Source organism: Sapajus apella, unplaced genomic scaffold (genome assembly GCF_009761245.1).
Source record: "Sapajus apella isolate SASKATOON/1434 unplaced genomic scaffold, GSC_monkey_1.0 scaffold35, whole genome shotgun sequence".
Lineage (NCBI taxonomy): Eukaryota > Metazoa > Chordata > Mammalia > Primates > Cebidae > Sapajus > Sapajus apella.
The window spans coordinates 2,422,005-2,448,203 of record NW_022436975.1 but is presented as its reverse complement, the minus strand read 5'-3'; the positions used below and the strand labels follow the sequence as shown (position 1 = coordinate 2,448,203).

The following is a 26,199-nucleotide window of genomic DNA, read 5'->3' as shown; positions in this document are numbered from 1 at the left end:
ATATACTATTTACTTTTAAATAAATTTTACCTCAATTTTATTTTCCTTATGAGTTAAGTCCTCCCTTTGTCTTGATGTGGTACCACACTTTTCTCACATATAAATCTATTGAAAAGTCAGCCTTTTCTTTATTTATTTTCCTATGCTATGTTTGCATTTGTTTCCATTAATTACATTCTTATATTACTTATACCCTCTCTTTCAATTCCATTGTGATTATTTTTAGATTTCTTTAAAATTTTTGACATGGATGCTTAACTTAGTCATCTTTATTCTTTGTTTCTTTTCAAAAATACATTTAAGGCTAGAGAATTATTTATAAATTATCCATGTCCTAAAAATTCGTATTATTTTTTATTATTATTTCATTTAAAATATTTTCTGATTTTAAAAATATTATTTTATTCTTGCATTGGGGAAAAGCATTTCTTAATTTCACAAACATGAAAATTTTCTAATTTCAAAAAAATTCAATGGACTATTTTTTAGGGCAGTTTTAGGTTCACAGCAAAATTGAACAAACTTTGCAGAGAGTTCCTGTATAGCTCTTGTCTTGCCACATTCACAACATAGCCCACTATCAACGTGTTGCACCCCAGCAGAGTAGTATATTTCTTACAGTCTAAGAACCTCCAACCGGACGCTGTGGCTCACGCCTGTAATCCCAGCGCTTTGGTAGGTCAAGGCAGGTGGATCACCTAAGGTCAGGAGTTCGAGAGCAGCTTGACCAACATGGCGAAACCCCAACTGTACTAAAAATACAAAAATTAGCTGGGCATGGTGGGGAGCACCTGTAATCCCAGTTACCCAGGAGTTGGAAGCTGGAGAATCACTTGAACCTGGGAGGCGGAGGTTGCAGTGAGTGGAGATCACGCCACTGCACTCCAGTCTGGGGACAGAGCTGGACTCCATCTCAAAAAACAAAAAAAATACCTCCTTGAAATGGACACACATCTTCACCCAAAGAAGTCCATCATTTGCATTAGGGTTCTAAGGTGCTGTATATTCTGTGGGTTTGGACAAATGTATAACGACTTTTGTCCACCATTATAGTGTCATGCAGATTAGTTTTATTGTCATAAAAATCCTCTATGCTTTGCCTACTTATCCTTCCCTCCCCCTAACTTCTGGCAATCAATAATTTATTATTATTATATTTTTACTGTCTCCATAATTCTGCCTTTTCCAGAATCCTATATACTTGGAATCATACACTATATAGTCTCTCCAGGTTAGCTTCTTTCACTTACTACCATATATTTAAGTAACTTAATGTTTAACGTATATTCTCAATTTCTTAAGTAAGTTAATATTAACATATATTTAACCTATATTCCATGTATTTACATGGCTTAATAACTCACTTTTTTGGCACCAAATAGTATTCCCTTGCCTGGAAGTAACAGAGTTTATGTATTCATTCATCTGCTGAAGAACATTTTGATTACCTCCAAGCTAGGCATTATGAATAAAGTTGCTACAAATATTCCTGGACCAGTTTTGCTGGACATAAGTTTTCAAACAATTTGAGTAAATAACAAGAAGCGTGATTGCTAGATTGCACGGTAAGAGTATCTTTACTCTTATAAAACCATTCCCAAACTGTATTCCCACGTGGCTCTACCATTTTGCATCTCCACCAGCAATGAGTAAGTTTCTGTTTCTCCACATTCTTGTCAACATTTTGTATTGTCAGTGTTTCAGATTTTGGCCATTCTAATTTTCTAATTTTTTTGTTTGGCAATGGCACCTCACTGTTGTTTTCATTTGCAATTTATTAATGACATAAAATGTTGAATACTTTTTCATATGCTTATTTGCCACCTGAATATCTTATTTGGTGAGGTGTTTGTTAAGGACCTTTACCTATTTTTTAATTTGTTTTTTTGTTTGTTTATTTTCTTATTACTGGTCTTTATTTGCTCTTTGTATATTTTGGATCACAGTCTTTTATCAGATATATCCTTTGCAAGGATTGTCTCCTATGCCATAGCTTGTCTTCTCATTCTCTTGATATTATCTTTCACAAAGGAGACTTATTTATTTTAATGAATTTACCTAATCAATTATTTCCTTCAAAGATTATACCTTTGGTGTTATATCTAAAAAGTCATTGCCATACCAAAGGTCATCTATATTTTCTTTCATGATATCTTCAAGGAGTTTGGTGGTTTTAAATTTTACTTTGGGGGAATGGTTCATTGTAAGTTAATTTCTGTGAAGACATTTAAGGTCTATGTCTAGACTCTTTTTTTTTGCATGTGAATGTTCAGTTGTTTCGGCTTCATTTGTTGAAAAACTCTAATTATTTTTAATTAATTTATGTTTAATTAAACTATATTGATAAGACATCATGGTCTTTGAAATTTAATCATTTGAAGTTCAAAATAGTTTTCTTTATGACACAATATATGTTCCAGTTTTTATAAATGTATTTGTGAACTTCTAAAAAATATAAATTGTAAAAAAATTATATTTGTATATAATGTATGTACATTTTTCTAAATTTTCCAAACCCATTTATTTATTTTTTTGTTATAGAATATGTGAGTAATTATAAAATCAAGTAAATATGGCATTACCTAGAACCTCTTCTTAGAAAATCAATACTTCTTGGGAGTTTATTGATTTGTTTAAATTTTGCATTAATTCCTAGAAAATTATTATTGTTTTACAGTATTATATCAGAAACTAAAACAGCAAATGTAACCAGTAAAAAACCATCATCCATCTATGAAAGCCAGTTTAAAACTTAGTGTGACTGGTTCAAGTCCTTCGTTCTCTGGTACCTTGCCTACCTACCTTCTCAAAATATATTGTAATATTTTCTATTAAATGATCAAGCATTCTCATAGGGAGATATTGCAGTTATCTATTATTGTATAACAAATTACTTATACATGAATGTTCATAGCATCTTTATTCACAGTAATCCAAACAGAAAGCAACCTAAATGTCCTTAGATCACTAAATGAGCAAACAGACTAGAAGAGTTGGAATACCACAAAATACTATTTAGCAATTAAAATGAATAAACTCCTGGCACATGCAACAACTTGGATAGTTTACTCTGAATGAAAAAAACTGATCTCAAATGCTACATATCATATGACTCCATTTATGTAACATTCTCAGAATGACAAAATTATAGAGAGAGAGAGCAGATTCGTGGTTTCCAGGGTAGCTGGGTGTGAATCACACTATACCAGATAGACGAAGGAAGTTTATTCGTGGTGATAAAACACTTGCATATCTTGACTGTGAGGGTGGTTATACAAATCTACGTATGAAATAAGCTACACAGAACTACACACACAGACACACACACACACACACAGATGAAAAACTGGTGAAATCTAAATAAGGCTATAGAGTATTTGGTAATACTATATGATATCAATTCCTGGTTTGCGTATTGTACTCTAGTCATGTAAGAAGTTATCATTAGGGAAGTTGGATGAAGGTTTTATGAGAAAGTATGTCTGAACTTTCTTTGAGTTTATAATTAGTTTAAAATAAAAGGTTAAAGGAAAAGTAATTGTTTAAATATAACATAGCTGTGCATAGCCGCAACTATAATTTGTTTATTTATTTTGTTTTGAGACAGGTTCTGGTTCTGTTGCTCAGACTGGAATGCAGTAGTGTGATTATTGCTCACTGCAGCCTTGAACTCCTGGGCTCAAGAAATTCTCCTACCTCAGCCTCCTGAGTAGCTGCAACAGGCACATATCACCATGACCAGATAATTATTTTACTTTTTGTAGAGATGGGGTCTCACTTTGTTGTCCAGGATGATCTCAAACCCCTGGCCTCAAACAATCCTCTTGCCTCAGCCTTTCTGAGTGTTGGGATTACAGGCGTTAGCCACTATACCTGGCTGATAGCTGCATCTGTGAAGGAAATTTAACATAATTAAATATCCTTTGAGAAGGCAACCAAGACTTAACAACTTGCCTTTTGTCTTGTTTCTCAACATCCTAGGTTGCCCTGGACTATGGTTCCATACAGAGATATCCATTAAACATTATTCAATTTTCCTTTATCCTTTTCGGAGGATCATCACAAAATAAGACATAATTAATATCTAAACTCCCTCAGGAACTAAATTTGAAGCTTGAAACAAATTGTAGACGTTCTGAGGGTCAGTTGCCTAACCTGATCATCTGTGAGTATATATACATCACAATGCTATGGCAGCCTGGCTCTGCTCCCCTCTGGAGGTTGGTAACTAAGCTTGGTTTTTAAACAAATTTATCCTGCATCCCTCTGCATACTGAGGTGGCCCAGCAATTCTTGTACAAACAGGAAGTGTGGGTTATTATGTGTATTTGCCCCTGATCATTGGCATCTGACCACCTGACTTTGAAATTTAGTTTTGGTAATGCCAGCAAAGCAAGTGTTAAGCACAGATTTTTCTTACAAACTTTCTTATCCTCTATAAAGTATATATACCTTTTAAATGAAAGTCTGAATAATTAAAGTGGCTGAAATACGGTATGTTGAGATACTATCTGTGAACTTTACAATTCTATATATCGCTGAAATTTAAGAGTTTTTAGCTTTGATACTCTTATCAGTTACATATATAAAATTTTACTGTGCTAGCCGGGGTAATTGATAGATTAATCCTCTTCATTAAAAATTAACCTGCCTTGAAATTTCCTTCAACTGTCCTAGAAAATTAAAAAACCACGGGTATTAACAAGAACACATTTATTGCTTTAACAATCCAAGATATAGATCTAATGATATTCTTTAATACCTTGATTCAGTATCATCTGTTAGACATTTATTGCTAATTCACTTTATAACATACTTTATTAAAAGTCATTAAAACCTGCAGCTGCCTCCAGTAATTATTTCCCAAATAAAGACAGCATTTATAAATGATCTCCTTGTTCAAAACACTGCCATACAGCTCACAAATTCTTTGTTGGAAGCCAGAGAGCTTTTATTCTTTACAAAAAGATATGCTAAGTAACCATCAGATGCCAAAACTTTTTTTTTTCTTCTTATTGGACTTTTTCCAGTTGTTTAAATTACATGTTTATTAGGAACAGTTATAATATAGTCTGAGATTAATGGTCAAAACTTTCATCTATTTGAGTGCCATCTTCCTCCGAGGACTCAATGTCTGAATATGTATCCCTGATAAACTTGAAAAGGCTCAGTAATTTGTCTCATCTAAGTACACTAAAGTGAGGATCTTATGCAAATTTGCTGGAAGTACACATTGAAGGAAAAGGCTGTATTTCATTTGGAGTTTTGTTAATTGTTCTCAGAAGAAAATAGCCCACTGAAGGCTTCATATGCTTATAAAAACAATGTAAATAATTTCTAGGCTTCATTTACTTGATTATTCTACTATTTTGCCTATTTCAGTCATATTTCCCCCTCCCAAAAATGTTTCAGAGGAATAAAGATTGGGTAAGATTTAAAGGAATTTTATTTTTTAAAAAAATCCCAACAACTTTGAATTATACCTAGTAGAATCGTTTAGCTCTCCAAGCAATTTCCTCCATTCATAAGCATGAAGAGGAAATCTTTGGCATGTGTCCATGTTTTTGATAATATCCTCTAAGAACAAGGAAGGATACCTGTGACTTATTTAGTAGAATGGTATGTAGTGGTATGCATATATGGCTTGAAATATGATTCATGAGACCTAAAAAAGGGGGCCTTAAAAAACTCTTTCAATTGAATTTCCAGATATTCCAGGTGGAATATGAACCACAACAGCAAATAATGGTAATTAACAAAGTAGACATGAATCACTACAGTTATCAGTATGTTTACGGAGAAACAGGAGAAATGACATAACCAAAAACAGTTACATGTAGTAGGTTCATTTACATCCAAGTCATTGACTTTTTCTTAATTGACGGAAACAAATTATTCCATTTCACAAACACAACCAGGATAAAAATCACAATGGTCAGCACATGAAAAAATAAAGAAGTTGATTACTTCACAAAGAATACTTTTATAAAAATCCGTAACCAGGTAATTCTTCACAACCATGGGTTGTTAACTTGCCTATTATTGCCAAGTATGCAGATGATGATATAGGAATTCCATCCAGATAATGGCTGACAGCATTACCTGCAGCTTGCAAGGGTAGGGAGCATCTCTTGTGCCCCTCCTCCCTTCTCCGCAGTGATAAACACCTCCTCACCCTCCATGGGTTGGCTTCACAGAGGCTCAGTGACTCCATACTTCACTGTGACTCAATGTACATGCTCCTATTAATGCTTTAAACTGTCTGCCCCCATCAGTGGTGAGTGCATAAATTGCCCACTGTTTGGTGGTACATTAATTACTTTGGGTTACTGGGGAGACTTTTAGTGCACTGAAAAGGTAATTTGCTAAAAGGCCCACTAGCAGTTTAGAAAACTTAATTGGCCGCCAGAAAGTAGATAATTCACTCCTCTAGCACCAAGATAAAAGCCAAGCAATTATCTGGAGAATCTGAGTAATTGAGAGAGAAATTTGAGTATCAGACAAAAGCAAGCTTTTGTTTGCCTGAACTTGGGAAATTCTAGTTGTTCTGATGGAACAAACAGCCCAGCTGTTTAATCTTCCAGGTCCCTGAGTCTCAGTGAGATAGAAAGTCCACTAACAAAGTTTAGAGGGGTCTGCCCATGCTTTGTATGCATTCTTGATGCTTCAAAATTTCGTTTAGAAAAATATAAAAAATTTACACAAGATGAAAGGCAGAGAGGACTAATCATATAGAAGAGGATGTAATAGGATAACATAATAAAAGGAGGACACCATTACCTGAGAGGAATGGCAGCCTTTCAAACAAAGTCAGCACTACTTTACGTTACCAGTGGAGAAAAGTCAATTTTCTGTGGCTAAAACAAACTTGAGTAACTATTGACTATTTTATATGTATATTTTACGTGATCACTTAAAATTAAATATATAATTAGGTGGAGAAAAGAAAACTTTAAACAGATGTCTTCCCAAGTAGTGTGTGTATCTTTTTGGTTGACTGTACTCTCATTTATAATTCCAATCACTAGACCTTCATCACTACAGACAGACCTGATTTGATCTAATGCAACAAAGTACTTACATTCGCAGAAAGGCAGCATCACCTAATTCTAAAGCAGGCTGTAAACCGGAAGTGATGAAGGAGACAACGCACGTTGTCAGCAATAATTCTGCAGTGCTTTTTCTTTTTCACAAAATCCCTACCGATCGCTACCTTCTTCCTAGAATGAATGTGGTCTTTCTATTATCTATCCTTGATTTGATCCTGAGGGTCTGACAGTCCAAAGATTATATCAATAATATTTCAGTAATGTTTCTCTCCAAGGTGCCCCATGATCTGCTTTTGAGCAAACAAAAAGGCACCTCAAACACTCATTCCTTTCACCTCTGTGCAGTATCAACACTATTAACCATGGTATGTTTCTTAGAACTCTATGCATTTCCCTTTATACCTTTCCCCTACGCTTTCTGCATACTCTGTTATTACCTTCTTTCCTCTTATTTGTTTTTTACTTTTGCAAGTTATTTATGTCTGTAAACATTTGTTTTTCTTTCATTCTCTCAAATAGCTAATATGTTTTCATAGCTTCAGTGGTAATCTCCACTTTGGTAACTCTGAGTTGGATAGGTCAGGTTTTACCCTCTTTCTAAAAGTAATGAGTCCTTCACCTGCATTTGGCTGTTATGCCCTCTCATTATGCATTTGACATGTTCCATGCCAGATGTCACATCTTTCCTTCCAAAGAGTATTTCACACTTACAGAACATGTTAGCATTTACCTAGCACCTAAAAACATTATCTCATTTGGCCTCTTGATTCTTGTTTTATTTAATAGTGGCATCACTAACATCTAGTCACTTAGTTTTAATAGGCTCATTTCTGACATTCACCCCGTTAGGTCCAGCATTCACCTCAAGTCTGAATGCAGCAACAACACCCTGGTCCACCACGGCTCACTGAAGCTTGTAAAATATGACTTTCAACATGTGATTATGCTCCCCAAAAGCCTCTCTACATGAGATTAATATCAAGATAATACATGAACCATTCAAGATTCTTGAGAATCTAAATGCCTCCAGTTACTTAGTAAAGCTAAAAGTCAGAAATTCAGCTGTTCTGTTTTTTTTATTTTTTTGTTTTTGTTTTTTGTTCATTTACTGCAATCTGAAGCAAATCAAGCCTGTAATAGACATTATACGAAGAGAGACAGTCTTTCTTCCTGAACCACTTATAAATAGAAAAATATTAAATGTTGATCCCAAATCTCAATTTGGACTTAATCTAATAGAGAAGCATTTAACTTTTCTGCACCTCATTTGTAAAACAGGAGTGAAAGAGTCAGTTTCCTAGTCCTGCTGTAGAATGAAATGAGATGCCCTAAAACAGGATTCTAATAATCATGAATAACATGTAGAATGTGAGAGAATAATACTACGAATGGAAACTAAAGTGTAGGGTTACATTTCCCCAGATTCATTTATCATGCCCTATGAAGGCTTTATACAGAAACTTCTAGCTCCAGCTTCAAGGAGATTTCTTAGAAATAAAAAACAAAACATGGAAAATAAAAATAAATTAGGTGGATAATAGGTAATTTTTAACTTTTTCTAATTGCTTAAAAGGATTCTTAAGTAAAGAAAATGATGTGTTTGAAGAGAAAAATGAACAGTCAATTTGCAAAATTAATGAATTAGACAAACTACCATAACTTGACTTACTTTGACTCTAAATGTGCCCTATTGTATTATTGATTGTAATATCTATAATAAGCGGTGTAAAATGTATACAAGTAGATTAATCTGCTTTCTGGAGTTTTGCTTCTTTAAGATTAAAACCAGACCAGGAAAATAAAAGGTAAATAGTCTAGCTAAGCTGGAACAGGCTTGCCACATGTTAAATAAGAAAATATCATTTAAAACTACTGAAAAAAATCACCAAATATAGAAAAAATAACTATTCAGGAAGCACAATGCTTTCATCCCCACTGATTTCTTAATCCATGCGTGTGAGTCCTTTTCGTATTACGTGTTTGTTAATAATACAGGAAAAGGACACCCACAAAGCTTTGATGTATTAGTTACACCGAAGGTCAAACATTCCATCTTAACATGTTCTTTCCTTAAGAAAAAAAAAAGCTTTTAGAGAAACAACAAGCCAACCAGCCCACTTTTGCTGAGTATTCCATGAACAGTAGATAAATTCAGTGAGTTAGAAACCTTGGGTAGATTCTTCACTAGTATCAGGGGGGACAGGTGTTGTTCTTTTCTGTTCTTTAATGTAAACTCTCCCTTCTGCTGAAAACTGCTCTATGATGGTCATTTAAGGATTACCCCTCAATCAATGTGGTTCTGTAGAGCCTACTCTACTTTGAGATCCAGTCCAATATGCAATATTCCCTTGGTCAATCTGAGTACATCTACTGAAACAATTGAGGAAGGGAACTGGATTTGGAAAGGAAACACTGTACACCTATAACTGGTAAGGAGGTGGGAAGACAGAGAAAGAGATAGAGAAGAGACGGGGAGAACAGAAAGGCAGACAGAAAAAGAAACATAGAAGATAGGAATGAGGGAGAGAAAGTGAGAACCTTTATTTAAAGGTTCTCTTTCTTTAAAGAGGCAAACGTTATCAAGTAGGCAAACCATACTTTGGAATGAAGACAGCACTGAGGAATATGGATAATGTTTGAACACTTTAATCAAGCTATACTTACTGTAATTAATCTACTACTGCATGAGCCACTAATTCTCTTTTGTATATATATATATATATATATATATATATATATATTTTGTTGTTGTTGTTGTTGTTGTTGTTGTTGTTTAGTTGCTTATTTGGGTTAAACCACTTTGAGCTGGGATTTTGTCACTTCTAGCCAAAAAAGAAATTAAAATATACAAATACCAATTAGGCAAAATAGGCTCCTTTTTTTCCATCAACAATGGCAGAGTTGTTTTTCCCTTTGGCACAGTCACTACTAACAAGGATTAGAAAAGAAGAAATTACCAAAAAAAAAAAATGCCATATATCAAACCAAAGCATAATCTTACCCATCCCTGTGTCTGTGAACTTGCGTGGGTGTGTGGACTTACATCACTGAACATACAATAAGACATCTGCCTTCAACTTGTGAACTCCAACAGAACATTCTATAGAGTGTGTTATAATTTGCTGACGAAATGTAAAAAAAAACTTTCTAAAGACGTTATCTGTTTTACACATATGAGTCGACACAAAAGTAGAAAATTTGTATTCTGAAAAGAGGGAATATTTGCAGGTGGTAGTAACTAATCATCTTTTCTTAGTCTCACTGTTAGTCAAGATTATTAACTGGTTATTGTAGCTGGTGTGTGTGTATGAGGGGCAAAAACACAGTAGCTGGAAAAGATGCTGGAAGAATACATATTATGGAACATTATGGACCTAATTTCATTCTTTATTCTATGAGTTAGTTTTTCCCCACAAAACTTTTGCCCATTCAAAAACATGAAGCATCTATTTTACCTCAGCCACTCTTTATTTTTTAGGTTTATTTACTTTAAAATTGTAAAAACATATTAATGTAAGTCTTTTTATCAAGTCATGCTTTATTGTCTCATTTTTAGATGAAAACAAGAAGAACTGGAAAAAATCCGACTAAATATCTCAGTTTGGGGTTTCTATTAAATGTCATGGAAATGAAAAATGTAAAGCCTCTGCAGCTGTGTGTGGAATCTAGCATGTAGTTTGTTTCATTCCATGCAAAATCTTAACAATCAAATTAGGTGAAACAAAACGTAGATGTAACACAAAATTCTCTGTCTTCAGCTATCACGTTTGGTTCTAACTGAGCAGAGCTGAGTTGAGGACTCTTGATGGGCTCACTTTCTGCAGTGTGATGCAGACCTCACTGGCCAGCCTGACCCTTACATGAACTGCCTGCACCCTGCAGGTGTTTGAAATTGCAATTTATGCAAAGAGATATAGGTTTGAATAAGTAAACAGAAAAGGGAAACTCTAGGACAAAGCATGAAGAAAAGAACTATGTGGTGGTGACATTAATATGTTTGGAAGAGAATATACAGCATGGGGCATTTATCTGGAGAAATGAGAGACTGGTATTTGATCAGAGCCATGTGCACAGACTGGCCTAACAAGCTAAGTCATAACACTCACTAACTTCACCAAATCCTGGGAATGCACTAGCCGTTCTATACAACTTGCTCATTAACTATTCCCAGTAACACATTGCAGTGTGTGACTTCACATTCCTGGCCTAAATTTTTGTCATTAATGCCATTTCTATATCATGATTCAAACTTAAGCCTGATTCTAAACCCCATGTAGGTTCCACCTTGAGAACATGGAAACATTTTCAAGAAGAATGGCATGACAGAAGTGGAAGGAAAGTTTATGAGTTCAACTAAACACAGACATTGTTTATTTTCTCATGGACATGATAATGATTTACCAACAGGACCAAGCATACAGATAAGCTGCTAAATTAAGATAAAGTGATTTCCCCAAGACCACACAATCAATCGATGACAGACCATGTTGAACCTCAGATTTTGTGTGTGATGGATGCATTTTTAATGATAAAATACTGTTTTCTCATCTATACTCTTAAATTTCTTAATCTCAGATACTTATTTCTCACTGTGGCTCCCTTTGAGAAGATTCAAATAAAATTTATTATTCTTTTTTTTAATGTTTTTATTTATTTATTTATTTATTTAGAGAGAGAATCTCAGGCTGGAGTGTAGTGATGTGATTATACGTCACTGCAGCCTCAAACTGCTGAGCTTAAGTGATCCTCCCTCCTCAGCCTCCTGAGTAGCTGAGATTACAGGCACACTCCACCACATCCTGATATTCTTTTAAAAATTTTTACCTTTCTTTTTTTTTTCTTTTTTTTCTAGAAACGAGGTCTCACTGTGTTGCCCAGGCTGGTCTCCAGCTCCTGGCCTCATATGGTCCGCCTGCCTCAGTCTCCCAAAGAGTTGGGATTATAGGGGTGAGCCACTGCACTTGACCTTTTCATAGTTTTATATAAGTAACACATTATTGTTAAAATTATTGCACCATTTCTAAAAGATTTCTATTTTCAGTTAACTTATTTAGTGAATTTACCACGAACTTATTCTTTTTAAAAACTAAATCTTTAACTGAAATTGTAAATTTGTTAAACATATAGAGTAGCATACAATTATTTCACATTTTTTAATTTTAAAAATATCTTCAAGTATGTACATTAAATTTGATTAAGTGATAATTAGCAAGTATTCAAATGAATTGATTTAATAGTACTTTTTTTGAAAAAAAATGAACACGATCTCTTTAATTTTGCAGACAAATTGAAGACCAAATTCAGGAGACCTAATATGGTCTGCTGACTCTTTCAGTGTGTGGAATGTGCTGAAGAAACTTTCCTGTGATAATGTAACTATAACTCACAGATAAATTCCCTGGCCTCAAGACATTATTTTAATGACCTCTTACTCTCAGTTCTTTTTCATTTTCCTTTTTTGATTGTTCCTGGGTTTACTTATTTATTTACTTGTTTATTTATTATTATTTGACCAAAAATAATCTGAATTACATTATTAAGTAGCTGATGGTATAATTTTTCATGTCTGGTGCAATCATATAGTTTAACCACAAATCAATACTGGAAATAACTGTAACACCAAACATTGACCTATATTTCCTAAGCATACCATCAGTATATTTTTCGTGATAGTCTAGAAATCTATACAGACCAAATGTTGATAAATTACATTGAAAAAAACATAGTCACTTTTAAAACCCCAACTGAGAAGAGCAAATAGATAATGAAATATTGCATAACTTGAGATTTCCTAAAGAGGCCTATGAATAGAATCCAGGCTTTGGACTAAATCAAGACAACAGGCTGGCCTCTTAGACCAGCCCTCATATTGTCCACATTTTACTCCATGCTCACAAGCCAGCAGTCAAATCACAATGTTTTCTGGATGTTTTAGGATATGGGGTTTTAAATTCTATTTCATCCTATGACTTTTCTTATCAATATCACTAATGAAAAACATTAATCCTCTTTCATAAACTAGAAAATTATGACACAAAGTGATAGATTCTTTGAAGGCCAAAATGAAAGTTGTTAAAATAACCTCAGGTCAGCTAGGTTTGTCCAATTGATATAGAACGTGGTGTCAATTTTGAGTAATAAATATTTTTAAACCAAGTCCAGCCTGCATTGACTATCATTTATATTTCTACCATTAAGAGATATAAAGAAAATGACTGCCAAATTATCAGGAGGGTACCATATTCCCTATGCTAAGAGATGTTAAATATAAGGGGTGTGCCTGCCATACAGTAATAAGCAGGATTTTTTTGGATGAATGAATGGTTGCTATTGGAAATTAGTTATCATAACTCAGATAGAGCACTTGTTTCCAAAATACTCTCAAAATCACTGAATTTGGACTTTCCAGTATCCAACAAAGTAGGTATCCTTGACTCATGAGTGTTTAGCTATCAGCTGTATGTAAATTATTGTGCCTTCATTAACAGGTAAAACATCCCCAAATTTAAGGAAGAAAAATTAATCTTCAGTGGACTGAGTGACTTGTAGACTATCTTATGGCCAGCAGTTAAAGAATTCTGATCATTTGACTGTCAGGTACTACATATTTCCCTACAACGTAATGTGGAACATGTGTCATGCCACAACGTGCTGTCTCTCCCAGTGTATGCTATATGCTCACGCTGCTGAGCTACACAGGAAGAAAACACCAAATAAGAGGTCTCTCTCCCTGTGAGTCCTATTCCATAACTCACTGTACAGATTTCTGGTAAGGTGAGATGACTATGGAAATGATTTCTAGCTTACAATATGCTTTTTTTTTTCCCCTAGTGGTTTTTTGTTTTGCTCGACAATGCCAGGTGAATAAGCAGGCTAGCTGCCTGGAATATATAAATCTTTACATGGTCAAAAAAAGCCAATTACTAAATAATAGCAATAGCCGTTTCTTATTTTTATATTTTTTGAAAATGTTTCATCTTGGTTCAAACCCAAGTAAATAACTCCAAAGGCAAACTGTGGGCATAAGAATCCAATATAATTTCATGGTATTAATAATTACATTAAAATATGTAACTAAGACTTATAAGGTCTATGCAAAAATTAATCAAGAAGTGTTTTTATAATATTTTGGAAGAAGGCAATTGAACGGATTCCAGGCCTCATTTTTAATTATCCTCTGCTCCTATATACACTTTACATTTTCTAGATTATGTAATCCTATCTCACTTTTCCCTTTTGTCTCAAATGTAAGCAACAGCCAAGAACACTTAACCTTATCCAATAAAACTTTTTTTTTAATGGGGAAGAGATACTGAATTACTGTTTGCTACTCCCAAGACTTCATGCATCCTTTCTCTTTAGCAAAACAAAATAACTATCAAACCAAATAGTTGCTCTTAGTAGGATACAGATATCCCTCAATAAAATGCTAATTTTTCTTTAAAAACAAGTGATTCTATGCGTTAGTTTCGACTACCCACTTTCTTGTTTGTCTGTTTGACTATCTGCTTTGCAATCAGAGATTAGCATTAGGCAGGCATTAAGTTGCATTGCCAAACTATTTCAATGTAAGGACATTTCCCTAGAGATAAGGATTGACAAGGGCTTCCGTGAACTTTCATGAATTGGGGGTGAACTAGAGCTATTTATTTCTGTGACTAAATCTCCTAAGGGATTAGGCAAAGGTAACTTTCACTTTGTGAGATTTCAACTACACGTAGAGAAAGCCTGCCCCCTCTGTCCCTGAGAAGGGAACTGCGGTCATATACCCACAGGAGTGCTTCTTGAAACAGATTCTCTGCTTTTATTTTATGTCCTACTGACTAGGGGAGTCCCTTATGTTAATTAATTGACAACCGAAATAATCATCTAACAACATGCTGTAACTCTCTTAAAATATGATTAAGTCTCCCATGTGATATTTTTACTTCCATACCTCTCCCGTTGGGGAAAAAGGATTGTGTTAAGAGCATATTGTAGGTTTCCTGGGAAGGAACCCAAATCAATGATACATGTTTCTGCTCCTCAGATAATCATTCTTGACCTATATAGGGCAACAGAGCCCCCAAGGAGCTCGATGACAAAGATGCCTCTGCTCGCTTTCTGCTAAGCAAGCAGGTTCATGGTAAGTGGTGACAGTTAAGAATGATTTTTCCTCAGAGAGTAATTGCTTCACTCAGCCAACATAAAACAAGAGGACATCAGCCCACCAATGAATGCCACTCTAACAGCCTCCAATGATTTTTTTGTGTTAAAATTGAGAAGGTACGCATAGATGTGCATTAGAGGCATCTTCTTAACAGTTACACATAACCAGTGAAATTAAAAGTAAAACCGAAACAACTGTAATTTTTCAAAGCGGCAAACTCTTTCCATGAGTTGATTGTGCATAGCTCATCACATGTATTTACATGACTGTAAAATTCCATCCTTGCAAGTCGAAACTCTTCGCTGAACTAAATGTACTCATTGGAATTGATCGAGTTCTTAGTGAAACGTCAGGCACGGGTTATAAATTTGTGTAACTGCTTTTGCCCAGTGAACCCTTTTTATTAAAGCAGAATGCTTATCAAGGTCAATGTGAAAGATTGTAATTTTAAAGCTCCAGGGGAGGACTAGAAATAAGAATCAACAGAAAACAGATTTAATTAGCATTTTAAAGTTTATGGTTTGTCAAGAACCTATTGGCCCCTTTCACTTTCCGGATTTCAGTGACAAGTGTATTTTGTAGAACTATTAAATTAGAATGATTTTGAAATCCAGCTCTTTTAAAGAGGCACACTAAAGCTTCTCGTTTACTGCCTTCTGGCAGATCGGGTTTGAGAAAGCAGTCTTGAGCTTTAAAAGGCTGGAAAGAGGACGCTAAGTAGAAATATGAGTGTCTTTTTAGGTAAGATTCTACAGGTGTAGGTATGCTTGGGGGTCGCCACGGAGTGAGTAATCTGGTGTGTATGTATACATGTGTTTGTTCCCGTGCATAGTTTGGTAAATTATAACCATATAGAATGTGTTAAAGGGCATGGTTAACCCCTCTCTATTTTAACTTTTTGAGTCTTGTGTAACACAGACAGGATCACTTTTAATGGCATACATAAGACAACAAAATTATCTTATCAAAGGTCAGATTGTATTAGCTTTGGGAAAAAATAAACAAGATATGCACAGATTCAAAAAGCTATTTGATAAGCAATAAGAAAAATGGCCAGCTAAAAGTTTACCATAATTATATAAGGCAACATATATGTTATTCTGATTCTTCTTGTCACACAATGATCCAGAAACAGTTATTTTAAAACAAAATAGCTTATCTCCCCCTTAACCTAAGGAGAAATTACACTGCTTGTGTTCTTTCTGTTAAGACATAAGACAAGTCATTAGAATTTTGAAAAGCAAAAATAATAGTGCCATCACTTACCTGCCGAGCAGTGAAATTAGATGTCTTTTCAGTTTCTCTAACGCAGAATTCTGAGTAGATCTCCAGTCTCTTTTCACAAAGCTATTTCCAAAACAGTTGCAATCCACTTAGGACCATTCTGCTTATTTCAAGAAGTGTGGGCCTTTGAGCATTTCGACCCCAATTGCGCCGCCCATGATTTCTCAGAGCTTCTAAGAACTTCTACTTTACTCTTCTGCCAGAATTCCTCCCAGGCCCCTATAGAAAGATAATTCTTCAAGTTGCTGCCGAGAGTTTAATCTGCGGAGCAAGGGTACTCCTCAGAGTCCTGTCCTTAGGTACAGCAGGTGTAGAGGTAGGGGTACTTTTCATCCATCAACGAAGGGGACCGGGAAGCGAGTGGGTAATAAGAGCCACCGCCTTTTAGCTGCGAGGAGCAAGGAGCCCAGCTGCCCGTGGCGACGACAGTGGCGGCAAGGACAGCGGCGGCGGCAGCGTAGTTCGGTCCCTGAGGCTGCAGCCCAGTCCGGAGACGCTGTCCATCCCCTCTGGTGCTGAAGTAAGGGGACAGGAGGCCCCAAGCCCAGCTCCAGGTCGCACTTTCCTCCACCAGCGAATCCAAACAGCAGCTTCCTTGTCTTCCAGCCCAGCTTCCTCCCCTCCGGTGCTCTTTTTTTTGGGTAGGGGTTAATTGTTTCTCCAAAATGATAGTCTCATACTTATTTGGCGTCCACGTTTCCGGAAAGACAGGAATCCTTGGGAATTAACATCTGAGCCTCCCCTGACTTTTCAGTGGCCCTGAACGAGTTTCCTAATGCTAGAAATGAAAGGGAACGCACGCACAGGCGCGCGCACACACGCGCACGAGAGAGAGAGAGAGAGAGAGAGAGAGAGAAAGAGAGAGAGAGAGAGAGAGAGAGAGAGGGGAGAGATGAATAAATATAGATTTGTACTGTGGAAAATCCAGAGCTGCTTTGGAAAGCTCGTGGGTCTCTAATTACATAAGATGAAAAGGGCTATTTTGGAAGGCTCCGCGATCTTGATTACCAATTAAGGGGACCACATTCAAATTTTGAGAAACGCAATTTGAAATTCCTAAATTGAACCCAGTGAAGAGTCTTAGAACCCTCCACTCAGAAACGACAGGTTATTGTTAAAATTTTAAAAGACTGAGCACGAAAGAATGAAAAAGACAAGAAAAGGCATCTCCACTCGGCTACCTTTTAAAACGCTGCTGAATTGGATCGGGATCGGTGCAGAGCCTCTAAGCGGATCCGGGGACGCAGCTCCAGTGAGTGTCGGCGCTGGGCTCCGCGAGCAGGGAGCTCGGAGGCTGCATTCCCAGGGCAGCGCTAGTGAGCCGCCCACAGCCTGGGCTCCTGCAGGGGGGCAGGAAACGGCTTCTTTCACAAAGAACTGGATAAGAAAGTGCGAAGTCTGGCACAGGGCTCGACCACCCCTGCCTTTGGAAAGCCGGAGCGACTCCCAATGTACCCTGCTTTTTTGCCTGGGTTCTCAGCTCATTTTCCCTCTGGTCTACCGCGCTGCCCCCTCTTCTCCCAACTCTGGAGTGCGCGCTCTCCCGGGCCTGGCAGGCTCCTCACTCTGGCTTCAAACAGCCCCCACTCGTGTCTGTTCCACTGCTCGTGGCAACTGGCTGACACCGAGGGTACGAAGGGTCCGGGTGCGCGGTCTCCAGTGCTGTCACCCGGGGCTCCGCCACCCACACTCGGCCACGGGTGCAGGCGCTAGTGGACTGAGACGGGAAGGGGAAATAAACAGCGTTGAAACTGTTGGAAAACTGGCCAAAACCAGGGCCACGCGGACCTTGGAAACTATGTGGAGTAAGAGGGAAGATGGCAAGAGGGGCACCGTAACACTGCCGGCCCTTGCGGGCTCCTAACTTGTGCAGTGCAGATTTCTGCACCAGGAGGTTGTGGATAGACTTGCCAGGAAATTCGAGAAAGACTGGTGAGGAGCGCGGCAGTGTGTGGTGGGGACGGGGGTCGGGGAGCGGCGGGCGCAGCACGAATTTCTCCCGGGCCCTGGGATGGGGCTGGACGCACGCTCCCGGCCTCCTTTCCGCGGGGACTTCTCAGGTTCTTCTTCCTCCCGCTCTGACACTAGAGGGAAGTCCTAGACGTCGTGCTTTCTTTCCTCCCACGCCTGCTTCCATCAAGGCTAGTCTAGTCAAGGACTTCCATCTAGTCTAGTCAAGGACTAGGGCGCGTTCCCGCTGGTCTGGAACCGTCGTTCCAGGTAGGGGATCTGCCTTCCCGGGGACATCGCACTCTCCAGTCACCCGCCCAGGGCGCGCGCGGCGGGTGCGCGAGGAGGCGGCGCAGCCAGTGGAGTTGCAGAGGGCTCCCTGGAGGAGAAACGTTACTGAGCCGGGAATCACTCGAGACGGAGAACCAAACAGGCAGAGTCTTGACTCACAGGAAAAGGCCAGGCTTTGGTTGGACTTTGAGCCATTTTGCTGCGGCAGCAATGGCTTTATTTCCCTGCGGTGGCCACCGGCCGCCACCGCGGATCCCCAGCTCCGGCTGGAGAAGGCCGCGCTGCGCTCCGCGCATTGCAGGCCGCGGTCGCTGTGTGGAGCTGCACACGCAGGAAACGGTCGCCGTGGAACGAAGCCCTTGGTCAACTTTCTCTAATACGGTCCTTTTTAACAGAAGCTCTATTAAAGGATGTGCTTCTCTCCAAAACCGTATTTGGGGAAGCCATCTGACTCACGGAGACACAGAAACCTAAAAGGAGAGTATCTGCTGCTTGAGGCTAATTCTTAAGGGGATCTTGTGCTTTCCAGTCCGAGTGAAAACAGATTTCTTAGGGTTACGTTAAGTGAACTTTCCCTTTTCCTTAGACAAATGTGGACAAACATGTGCTTCTTGTATATGCAGAAACAATACCTGTCGTGTGTAGAAATAGGTTTCAGAAAATGCCCCCTTTTTGTTAGAGAAGGAAAGCAAACCCCCTGTGTGAGGGTTACGCTAGTCGAGGCCATCCCTCCTTGTCAGCAAAGAGGCTTTCCTCTACTGTATGTAATTCTATGCCTATTTAGGTTGATTTACTTGATTGTTTAAATTATTTTCTCGGGACATGTAGGAACATAAGTAATCACAGAAAATCAACACACCAAATAAAAGCATTTAAATGAGGCACAGAGTACAAAGATGTTGCTAATTAAAAACATATGCGGGCCGGGCGCGGTGGCTCACGCCTGTAATCCCAGCACTTTGGGAGGCCGAGGCCGGTGGATCACGAGGCCAAGAGATCGAGACCATCCTGGTCAACAAGGTGAAACCCCGTCTCTACTAAAAATACAAAAAATTAGCTGGGCATGGTGGCGCGTGCCTGTAATCCCAGCTACTCAGGAGGCTGAGGCAGGAGAATTGCCTGAACCCAGGAGGCGGAGGTTGCGGTGAGCCGAGATCGCGCCACTGCACTCCAGGCTGGGTAACAAGAGCGAAACTCCGTCTCAAAAAAAATAAATAAATAAAATTAAAAAAAATATATGCACTTGATTATTCAGACCTAGAGGAACAGATTCTCTTGTTCCTGTTTAAGACTGATTGAGTTTTGCGCAGTCTCTCTCAATCTTTCTCTCACTGTCCCTCTGTCCTGCCAGTAAAAGGAAACAGAAACAGTTGATTAATTTGAACTGACAGTCCCAATGTGATCATGATAGTTTGATGTCTTTTTTTCGAGAAGCAAAATCCACTTTATATTTTTTCTCATCAAGTTGTATAACCAGTTATGGAAATCAAGATGATGAAAATTAAATGCGGCCTAATATCTGATGCTACAAATGAATATAAATGAAGTACGACATAACAAAACCAAGGGACAAATAAATTGAGGTGAATTAAAGAATTATGGTAAATTTCACCCTGGGAAAAAATTTTTCAAAGTTTACTTTAAATTATTTTTTTGATTCTTAATTTAGGTTGCCATGATATTAAAAATATAAACATAGTAAAATGTGACTATAAATCATCAAAACAATATAGGAAGCCTTATATGCACAAGAAAATGTGGTAACCTAGTATCATTACTGTGAATGCTAAACTGGATCATTCAATCCCTCTCTACAAAACTAGGATACAATTCCCCTCCAGTCCACCCTACGCAGTGTACATATCTTAGAAAACATAATAGTTTGTGGAACATTTTGGAAACCATCGGAAGTCCTTTGGGTCAGGGAGTTTGAAAAGCAAGGCCAAGCCACCATACAATATGATCTAAATGAATACTCATTATACGCTATGTGAAACACTGACACTGACTGTGTCACTTCCACAAGCCTCCTATTTTCACGTCTTGCTTCCATATATAAGATGTGGATATTAATAATAATTTCTGCTAACCTCGTAAACCATCATATGCAAAAATCAGCATATGTACGTAGAAACTTTGTATACCTTAGATATTTCTACAAAAAATAGGTAATAGCACCGATCATCTGCAGAGTACCTTTGCTCACAACTTGTAGACATCAATTGAAAGACTGGTGGTTTCATTTAAATGCTCTATTTTTAGTTAATATATATTTCTAATTATTTCTGTGTTTACTTCATGTTTCCCAATAGAGATAGAGCTGTAATAGGCCAATACTCATATGCAAACCCTTTTCAGCTCACTGTTTTAACACCTTCAGTACAATTTTGAGCTGATTTTTAAAATTGTGTCCAAGTACGGCTAAATATTACATATCTATTACCAATTATTTCTGAGCTGGAACAATGATCTTATTTAAAAATACCGTTCTATGGGTTTTCAGATGAAATGTTACTGAGCTGTGTATTCTTTTGTCCCCTCTGAATGCAAGATCTCTTACTCAGTCATAACTTTACTCAGCTAAAGATTTCTGTTTTGCTGAATTGTAGTCAGATACATCTGTAGACTTCATAGATGTTTGCACTTGTGTCAAGTTGAGCTTAGATAACTTCACTTGTATGCAACTTCAGTTGTATGCAAAAGTTAACTTCAGTTGTATGCAACTTTGTTTCCAAAGATGGAAATTTGGGCTCAAATGACAGAGGTACAAAAGTCTGTCCCTCAGATTAGTTTAATTTTTATTTTGGAGGAGGTAACAAGTGGCTGTCAGAGAAACTTAGAAAATTAGGTACTGTTAACTGCAACTGCCTGGGAGAGATATTTTATTTTACAGAGCAGTTCCCTAAGCACTTTCCTTTGTATTTCTATTTTTTTGATTCATAAAAATTCTGAAGTTGAATACTGATTTACTTGACAGAGTGCTACTTTCTGCCACTTAGGTAAGTTGCTTAATCTTTTTGAGTCTGTTTATTCACTTTAAAATGAAAATAATGCAACTTATTTAGTAGAGCTAATATATAGCACCTGCCTCAAGGTCTTGTGCATAAAATCCTCCATGTGACAGGCAGTACCCTCTCTAGAACATCTGTCCATGCCTCTCTGACAGGAACAGTGCTGCAGAGAATTTTTCCTGTTCATTAACATCAAGCAGGAAATACGGCTGTATTTGAAATGTTGTATAAATAAACTTTGTATACAAATATGTGGAAATTCCACACACAAGATTTCAGTACTATGGAAATCCCTTCACAGCTCAATAGATCATTCATAGTAACAAGTTGCTAACCGCTGGGAAAAAAAATCCTTATAGAATATGCTGCTAATTTGGCCTAGGGTTTAAAATAGTTTCTAATTGCCTAGTAGCTGTACTCCTTTCTAATAAGCATACACATACATACATCAGTAGCTTCCTTCTTAAAATAAATGTGTGTGTGTCTGTGAATGTGTGTGCACATGTGTGTGCACAAGTGTGTATCTAGGCATGTGTGCTTATAAATGTGTGAATGCATATGGACTTCTAAAAATAAATAAATATTACATTGATACTTCCAGTTGGTGTTTGATATTTGCAGAAGAAAATTTTTGGAAAAATTATCTAAAGTGATCTTTAGAGAGCTATTTTTTTTCACCCTCTAGTATATCATTTTCTCTCTACAGTCAGCTAATTAGCTTCTCTATTAAGATACCAATGAGTTCTCTATCTCCAAAGCCATCGTCAGTCATTATTTGGCCTTCATTATATTTAACTCATCTTACCTGACTTGCAGGCTGCCTTTGACTCATTCAATGACTTTCTATTTTTTGAAACACTCTTCTGTTGGCCACTATGACCCATTCACACAAATGGCCATTTTTTCTCAGTCTTTCTTGATGACAGCTTATTTGCTTCTACTTCTTATTATTGGATTTCCACAGAACATATTTCTGCAGAACTTACCTGCATTATCTGCCTACATAGTTTCATTCATTCCCACTGACATCCAAATCTGTAGGGGAGTCCTTAAAGATACTCATATGGAGAGAAAGAGACACAATTTATATAGACGACATCTCTAGCTGAATGCTTACTAGAGATCTCAAACTCAATGTATCCAAAACAACATTCTGGACCACCATCACAGAGAAACTTTCTCTGACCATGTCTCTATCAAGTATTGCATCATTACACACCTGCTTAAAGCTCACAACCAACTAGTCATCTCTATGTTTATATTCCTTCACCTACAGTCTCCAAAAAGTCAACGAAGAATATTGTTCCTGTTACTAACATAGCTTCCAAATCCATGCAATTCTTCCAATATAACCTTTCATTCCAGTTCAGTCTGCTAGAGTTTCTTATCAGTACTGATGCAGTCTACTGATTTATTTCATTGTGGCATGTTTACCCCCTTGGAATCTTTTCTCTGCATAGCAGTAGGAATAAATTTATGACATGAACTATGCCATATTGCCTAACCCTTCAAAAGTTTTCTAATGCCATGTCTAGCTTTGTATGTCTAATTCTTATTTTATTATTCTTTCCTTCTTGCTTACCTGCATTCCAGGTTTTCACACTGGACTCTGCCTATGCCATTCCCGTTCCCATAATCTGAAATACTACTTCTAGATCTTTACATGGCTGCCCCTCTTTTTTCCCTCGTGGTCTCAGATCAAACATCACATTCTCTAAGAGGACTCTTCTGACTAGCTAACTTAGTAGGGCTGCACAGTCTCTGTCTGTCCACCAATTAGCTTTAATATCTTTAAAGAAAGCATCATTGCAAGCAGAAATTATTGCTGTATAATTGATTTTGCTCTTTCTCAACAACCTAATGTCACATCTCAAGGAACTAGGAAAACAAGAACAAAACTAACAGAAAAAAGAAATAACAAAGATCAGGTCAGAACTAAATAAAATTGAGACCCCAAAACTATTCAAAGCTTTGACAAAACTAAAAATTGTTTATTTGAAAGTATAAACAAAGTTGATAGACTCCTAGATAGATCAGTCAAGGCGAAAACAAAGGAAATTACACTAAACACAATAGAAAATAGCAAAGGTGACACTACAACTGACACAGGTATACAAAAGATCCCCAGAGACTACTGTGAACACCTCTATGTGTATAACTAGAAAACCTGGAGGAAATGGGTAAATACCTGGAAACATAACCTCCCAAGGCTAAACCACGAAGAAATTGAAAACCTGAACTGACCAATAATAAGTTACAAAACTAAATGTATTTTTAACATTCTTAATTTAAATTGCCATGATTTTAAAAATGTAAACATAATAAAATGTGAACATAAATAATCAAAACAATATATGAAGCATTATATGCACAAGAAAATGTAGTAACCTAGCATCATTACTGTGAATCTTAAACTGGCTCATTCAATCCCTCTCTACAAAACTAGGATACAATTCCCCTCCAGTCCACTCTACACAGTGTACAAATCTTTAAAAAATAGTAGCTTGTGGAACAGTTTGGAAATCAGAAATAATAATTGAAAAAAAATCTACCAGCCAGAAAATTCCCAGGACCAGATGGTTTCCTATCCAAATTCCACCAAATGTACAAAGAAGAGCTGGTGCAAATCTTACTGAAACTATTCAAAAAAATTAAGAAGGAGGGATTCAATCCTAACCCAGTCTACAAAACCAGTGTATCATCCTGATGCCAAAAGCTGGCAAGGACACAACAGTAAAAAGAAACTACAGGCCAATGTTCCTGATGAACACAGATACAAAAATCCTCAGCAAAACACTAGCAAACTGAATCCAGCAGCACATCAAAAACATTATTCATCACAATTTAATGGGCTTCATTACTGGGATGCAAGGTTCATCAACATAGGCAAATCAATACACGTGAAACACTACATCAACAAAATTTAAAACAAAAATCAGATGATCGTCTTAATAGACACAGAAAAAGCATTCAATGAAATCATCTCCCTCTATAATACAAGCTGCACGAAAGCAAACACCTTGTGTGCCTTGATCATCTCCTGTACTAGAACAATGCCCAGCAGAGTGTAGATGCTTAGTAAGTGGTTCAGAATTAAACAACCAAAGAATAAAGTTGTATGATAATCACTGAGCAAACAAAACTAAACCAAAGAGTGTCTTTGCTCTTCAGATTTCAGAAATATTTGTTATTTATAGGCATGAGAGCCTTAATGTTGCAGTTATTTCCCATAATAATGACTTTTTAAAAACATATATTTCCACATTTTCAATGTTGCAATAAAGAATTTATTTTTACAGAGGTTTACTTTGTATGCCTCTACAATTCTAACTTTTTAGTATAATTACTGGGATGGATATTCTTATGTGAAATTGCTAAAACTATTCATAGTCTGGCAAAAAAAAAGTAAAGGCACAGAAACAGATTTCATTGTAAATGTTCCCCATGCACTTTGATCTGATATTCTTATGCTTTCATTATCTTCACTTCATGATTTCTACTATCTTTACTTTTCATCATCTTCACTTTCTTTTGCAGAAAGAATAGTATGTGATTGTTTTGCTGCATCATGAGTAATAAAGTCTTTTATCTCTAATCCTGGAGTCTTGTTTTAACTGTGGCAAGCTAACTTTTCAACTTATAAGTAGGGCAAAATCTCAGTCCCTTCATGGTTCTTGACCCTGGAGAACAGAAAAACCTCATAGTGTGACTGAAAAGAATGTGAATTTACCCAAGTGATGGTGCTAAAACAGGCAGTTCTGTGACTCTGACCTTTAGCTGCCAGTTTATTTTAACCCCAGTGAAGGAGAGAAATGAAGTCAACATCTAACATGCTTCACAACCCATGCTAGAAATAAATATAAGAATGTTTTTAAATTTCACTTATGATGTTTTTCAAGTTATTAAGACAAATCCATAGGCAAGTCAATTGGTGATAGCAATTGATGCTAACCTAGTTTTCAAGGATCTGATCCTTGCCAGTGTGTTCTTCCTTGAAACCTTGAAAATTTGGCTAAATGACCACTGGTTCTAAATGTGGCAGCATAGTCTTTAAATATGAGGACACTAAGGGGGCTGAAACAGTGCAGCTTCCATGAACCGACTAGGTTAACAGATTTTTAGTTATAATATTGCCATTTGTAGCTAAGACAAATTTATTCTGTCTTTGCTGAAAGGGGAATAAAAATATATACCTAGCCGTCTTAGCACTCTTCATTTTACAAAATGTTCATACATTTCATAACAAAACAACTTTGATAAAGTATTTATTCACCTCCTGACCCTGTCTTCTAGTTATTTAAATAAACTTTTTAAAAAATGAATAAATTCTACATTGTAAACCTGAATGAATGTTCTCTCTCAAGATATGGAATTATATAAGACAAGCTGTACATTCTACTTTGGAAAATGATGAACAGAAAATGTATGATTGTATGTGGATAAGCATAAGAGACAGTAAAGTGAG

The 26,199-nt window shown here is 37.0% G+C and overlaps 1 protein-coding gene across 1 annotated transcript in view; it reads right to left on the bottom strand.

Annotated features, from left to right (window-relative positions):
• Positions 1-23,322, bottom strand: part of LOC116563416 — a 245,374-nt gene extending 222,052 nt beyond the window's left edge. Inside the window, exons 1-5 of the mRNA XM_032296034.1 lie at positions 23,317-23,322; positions 18,665-19,096; positions 18,070-18,199; positions 17,664-17,957; positions 16,465-17,112 (exon numbers count right to left, since the gene is read on the bottom strand). Of these exons, the coding sequence (XP_032151925.1) occupies positions 16,778-17,112; positions 17,664-17,957; positions 18,070-18,199; positions 18,665-19,096; positions 23,317-23,322 (1,197 nt within the window). The 3' untranslated portion in view covers positions 16,465-16,777. The remainder of the gene's footprint in view (positions 1-16,464; positions 17,113-17,663; positions 17,958-18,069; positions 18,200-18,664; positions 19,097-23,316) is intronic.
• Between the last annotated feature and the right edge of the window lie 2,877 nt (positions 23,323-26,199).